The sequence below is a fragment of the Naegleria fowleri genome, assembly GCF_008403515.1.
Source record: "Naegleria fowleri strain ATCC 30894 chromosome Unknown tig47, whole genome shotgun sequence".
NCBI lineage: Eukaryota > Heterolobosea > Eutetramitea > Acrasida > Naegleriidae > Naegleria > Naegleria fowleri.
Window position 1 is genome coordinate 34,421 of NW_025407979.1, and position 1,033 is coordinate 35,453.

Genomic DNA, 1,033 nt, shown 5'->3' on the forward strand with positions numbered 1-1,033 from the left:
AAGAATAAAAAAAGACCCAACTCCGGAGTTTCAAGTTTACAACAGGAGGTGATTTTGTCTTGCCAATTGTCATGCGAGATTGAAGATCCGGTTTGAAAAGCATTAAAAATAAATCCAACGTTCTTTTCATCACCTGTTTTAACCGTAAGTCGGCGGAGACGGAATGGCCCACCCAACTTCTTGTTTCAATGGGCCAATTTGGGAACGGAGTGATTACAAAACGGCTCTTGTTTAATTTCTCGATTTGTTGGATTGATCCCATTCGCGTCTTTTGCTATCAAAACAAAAATTAAGGTTCCGCCACTCAGTGGACTTTTTTTATTCACCTCAATATACTCTCAAACCTTTCTCACAAACCCATCTCCCTCATGATTCAATGAGGCACTCCACTTCATTATTCTGTGATTGTTTTTGGAGCATGCGCCATCCTTTGACATTTCTGAATCAATCTCTCCGTTGGTAAATCCATCTCCTCACCGCCATGATCATCATGTTGCAGACTCTCCTTAAATCGAACCAACAATTGGAGAGCCATCTCATAGTCTTTTGCAAAATAGTATTGCACTGCTTGATTGTACAAATTCCACTTGCCTTTCTTTTCTTGATCGGCCAATTCATACATCCACTCATTCTCAACATTCTGTGTCGATTGCCCAATTTCATAGACACAAGTCTCACGATGAGTCACAATGTCTGATTTTTCTGCAGTTTGCACTCCATCACCACTCTCTTGCACAAGCCAAGGTTTTGAATAGCAATTCTCCACAACCAATGATTTTGTATCCACATAACGCGTTTGAAAATGATCACATCGATCGTGCAAACGCTCGCACACCACAATGGACAGATTCAAATCTTTAGCAACCTGGAGCAGTGTGTCCAAATTGTATCCAATACTTCCAATCACTGTAAAATTCTTTGAGTATTTCGTTCCCAAATTTCCGGCAAATGTTTCTTGATAGCACGCAGAAACTCTCACTCTGAAATGTTGCTGTAACTCTTCGTATTTTCCAGCATCCATTTGATGTTTCCA

General features: G+C 40.4%; 1 protein-coding gene across 1 annotated transcript; it reads right to left on the reverse strand.

Annotated features, from left to right (window-relative positions):
* Positions 1-394: 394 nt before the first annotated feature.
* Positions 395-1,021, reverse strand: FDP41_005702 (uncharacterized protein; the record flags this gene model as incomplete). Its single annotated transcript, XM_044709256.1, has 1 exon — positions 395-1,021. The coding sequence occupies one exon, from the start codon at positions 1,019-1,021 to the stop codon at positions 395-397; it is 627 nt and encodes a 208-aa protein (XP_044560002.1).
* Positions 1,022-1,033: the final 12 nt, after the last annotated feature.